The sequence below is a fragment of the Limulus polyphemus genome, unplaced genomic scaffold (genome assembly GCF_000517525.1).
Source record: "Limulus polyphemus unplaced genomic scaffold, Limulus_polyphemus-2.1.2 Scaffold2081, whole genome shotgun sequence".
NCBI lineage: Eukaryota > Metazoa > Arthropoda > Merostomata > Xiphosura > Limulidae > Limulus > Limulus polyphemus.
Window position 1 is genome coordinate 118,125 of NW_013667691.1, and position 3,619 is coordinate 121,743.

Consider the following 3,619-nt stretch of genomic DNA (forward strand, 5'->3'; position numbering starts at 1 on the left):
TAGAACATATTTATACTACATAGAAAACTTCATTATTAAACCTGACTACACTTATAAACCAAACACCCGGAATCATTTGACGCCTCTACGTATGATCTTGTTTTGTGTCTATTTATGTATTTGGTAAAGTTGATAGATGAAAACTCTAGTTGTAGGTGTAGAACATGTTAAAATCCCTGGGAAACTTTATTATCATAATTTACTGCTTCAAATCATATCCCTAAACTAATTCAAAATAATATTATTTTTCTAACTATTAACTAATCAAATATACTATCATTTGTTTCTCTGTAGTAGCGAAAACTTTCTACTTATTTTGTGCGGTTAAGATCTGAAATAGAATAAAATATAACCGTAATATTTCGAAACTCCTTTACAGGCCATTTTATCCTACTTGATTTCTGTGTCAAATCATTTTCAAATGTGTATAATATGCCTAATGACTTTTGTTTGTCAGTTTAACATGAAATATGCTCCAAACCTCTCGGGAGGCGCTGATTGCTGAAATTTTCTAATTAATTGAATAGGAAATAATTTTTAAACTGTATGTCACAGTATGCGTTAGGGATAAAGAATAGTCATCCCTAACTTTGAATTTCTAACTAAAAGAAAGACAGCCGGTCAACAGTATCTGCCACCACAAAAGTTTTGTTTGACTAAAACAATTTATAACGCTTTTACAGTTGAAAATGTTGAGTACGTTCAATGGCGTCACATCTCAAACCTTTGACCCTACAATTTGCAGCCTGACACAAAAATTACAGGCCACATCCAGTTAAGTCATGATATAACTAATTGTTGTAATAATTACTGATAATTTATCTCCAGGATAGAAATTATTCTGTTAAAAAATATCTTACTTCGAGTTATCTAATGTCAAAGGACTTACTTTTTCTTCCCTGATTGCCTACCCTCCAGGTAAATGCTAAGTCTATGTGTAACAGACGACTCGGTATAGTCTGAACATAATAAGTAACCCTAAATAAAAACTTTCCACAACCCTTTTTTTCTTACTACATAACATCTTCCTATCAACATCATTTGAAGACTTAATGCAGAACGAAGTTGAGTCTGCTGTTAGTCCGATTAGATAAATTACTGTATTTCATTTTGCTTTTTATTGATGATATTATATTGGTTTTGCCATATGTATATTTAGTGACAATAGAAACAGAGTCCCGTTAATTACAAAAGTAATGGGCTATCTAACCAGGATTCTGAAACTTGTAAATCAACTGCTAGTCCCAAATTTCTGCCAATTACTATCTTTAAAAGCGACAAATAAAACATTTGTCTCGTTAGTCCCGTTAATTACAAAAGTAATGGGCTATCTAACCAGGATTCTGAAACTTGTAAATCAACTGCTAGTCCCAAATTTCTGCCAATTACTATCTTTAAAAGCGACAAATAAAACATTTGTCTCGTTAGCAAACTTTTGGGATTACACGGAATGGTCTTAGCTGAGACATTTGTTTCCTTAGTGGAGTCGAAGGTCTTCAGATATATTTTAACTTTGTAGCCCAATTGAAATTTCTACAGCTAAATAGGATATTGTCAAGAATGTACAGCTTTGTTGGTGACTCACGCATTACCTTCTGCAATAAATATATATATATATAACGAAATCATATAACATCAAAACCGTATATACGATATATATGCGTGCACGTGCGTGCGCCTCGTGTATTCTTGCGTTAGATTTTTAATTTATTAACATATTAATAACAACTGACAGCTTTAATTACCTTATTTCCTTCAGGTTTATTAACAGAAGATGAAGTCTCTTCTCTTGAAACTGATATTTACATCAATGATGGTAAACATGGAACGTTCTGGTGCAATATTTACCCTCAACAAGATATCAATATTTTTCCTCTGGTGGTAAGTCAAGAAACTAATACTCTATATATAGAAGCAACTGTATTTTTTTTTTTTTTTTACAACGAGTAACAACCTAAGACAAAGAGTGAATATGAACGATACTAAACAAGTTAATTAATCCAATGTCATAAGTTACACGAGTTCTCAATTCGTGTTGATTCTCACGTAAGCTGTAACACTATTACTTCTGTGCACCACTTATTAACAATAATTGTAACTAATATATATTTATGTCTATCACTAACGTAGATTATTTGTTGCATAAACGAGGTGAGTTTGCTTTGAAGTTTGTCATAAACGAACTAAAAGGATGGTTGAAAAAGGTTTAATCTGGCAAAGAACAACAGACACAATGCAGCTAACCTAGCCCATTGTATAGCTTTCCTCTAAAACACACAAAACAAATGAAAACTTAGAGATAGATCAAGCATGTACGCAGGGGGTTGACCCCCAATTTTTGTGATGTAAACAAATTATGCTAATATAGTTATAGCGCAACTGCTTACGGTATTTAACGTTTTCTGTATAGTCTACATTCTTCCGATAAAACATTAACATTTTTGGCTTGAAATAGTCGCATGACCTCAGACCCCCGTATTATTAGCATGCTTTAAAATACATTTACTTAAAAGACAATATAGCCTAATGTTCCAAGTAAACAATGAAAGACATTTAGAGCCTTATTTCTTGGGTTAAGTAGAGAGAAATAATAACTGCTGTGTAATAAATGATAAGTTAATGCTAGATCCAACGAAAATTTCTGTTGTTCTATTATGTTAACACCATCTATTCTTGAAATGTAACAAATTATGCTTATATAGTTATAGCGCAACTGCTTATGGTATTTAACGTTTACTACATAGTCTACATTTTTCTTATGAAGCATTAGCATTTCTTGGCTTGAAATAGTTGCATGCAATGTCTTCTGTTGTCCGAAGTCGTATTGCTACTGTCAGGTTTTGTAGGCCGGATGCTTTATAGTAGGTGTCTGTAACGTTTTGGCGATAAATTTCAACAATAAACAAACAGCAACACAGTCCATTTTTCTATATACTATAATTCAAAAAAGTCAAACGTATATACAAATTTTCGTTATCCTGTTGGTTATCACAGTTGTCTACAGAGCTTTAAATAATTGTCTTTTTCTCGTCAAAATCCACACAGGCTAGTTCAATTACTTTAGACAAGATGAATTATTCTTCTTTGCTTTGTTATTACAATACAGTCTCTGACAATTTCATTTTAAAATCGCCACCATACGCTGTTTATCACTAAACTCACAATCACGCACACTAGATATAAATATTTCGACGCGTATTTAAACCCAGACAGAAGTCTAGAACATTCCACGCAATACAAGATATTCTGATGCAATAATACTCAATTAAACACATTCGAGATATGCAAGGCAAGGCCTTCTACACTCATTGCGTGGGGTCACTCACTTAATCTTGCTATTATATATTCATGTTTAGTTCCACCAATACGAAATTGTATTGATCAAGTTAAAGGAATAACTATTTGGATTAAATCCTCACATAAACGTGGGGAACTACTAAACACAATCTATCTCCAGCATGGAGTAGCTTCATCACGTTTTCCACTACTTATTGTGTGCGGCCCGGCATGGCCAGGTGATTAGGGCGCTCGACTCGCAATCTGCAGGTCGCGGGTTAGAATCCCCGTCACACCAAACATCCTCGCCCTTTCAGCCGTGGGGACGTTATAATGTGACGGT

At 33.6% G+C, this 3,619-nt stretch overlaps 1 protein-coding gene and 1 long non-coding RNA gene across 2 annotated transcripts in view; both read left to right on the forward strand.

Annotated features, from left to right (window-relative positions):
- Positions 1-779, forward strand: part of LOC106465866 (ornithine decarboxylase-like) — a 13,153-nt gene extending 12,374 nt beyond the window's left edge. The window contains exon 8 of the mRNA XM_022393822.1: positions 684-779. Coding sequence (XP_022249530.1) covers positions 684-779 — 96 coding nt within the window. The remainder of the gene's footprint in view (positions 1-683) is intronic.
- A 1,016-nt stretch (positions 780-1,795) lies between these two features.
- The window catches only part of LOC111087378, a 7,453-nt gene continuing 5,629 nt past the window's right edge, over positions 1,796-3,619 (forward strand). The window contains exon 1 of the long non-coding RNA XR_002612076.1: positions 1,796-1,881. This is a non-coding gene — a long non-coding RNA (uncharacterized LOC111087378). The remainder of the gene's footprint in view (positions 1,882-3,619) is intronic.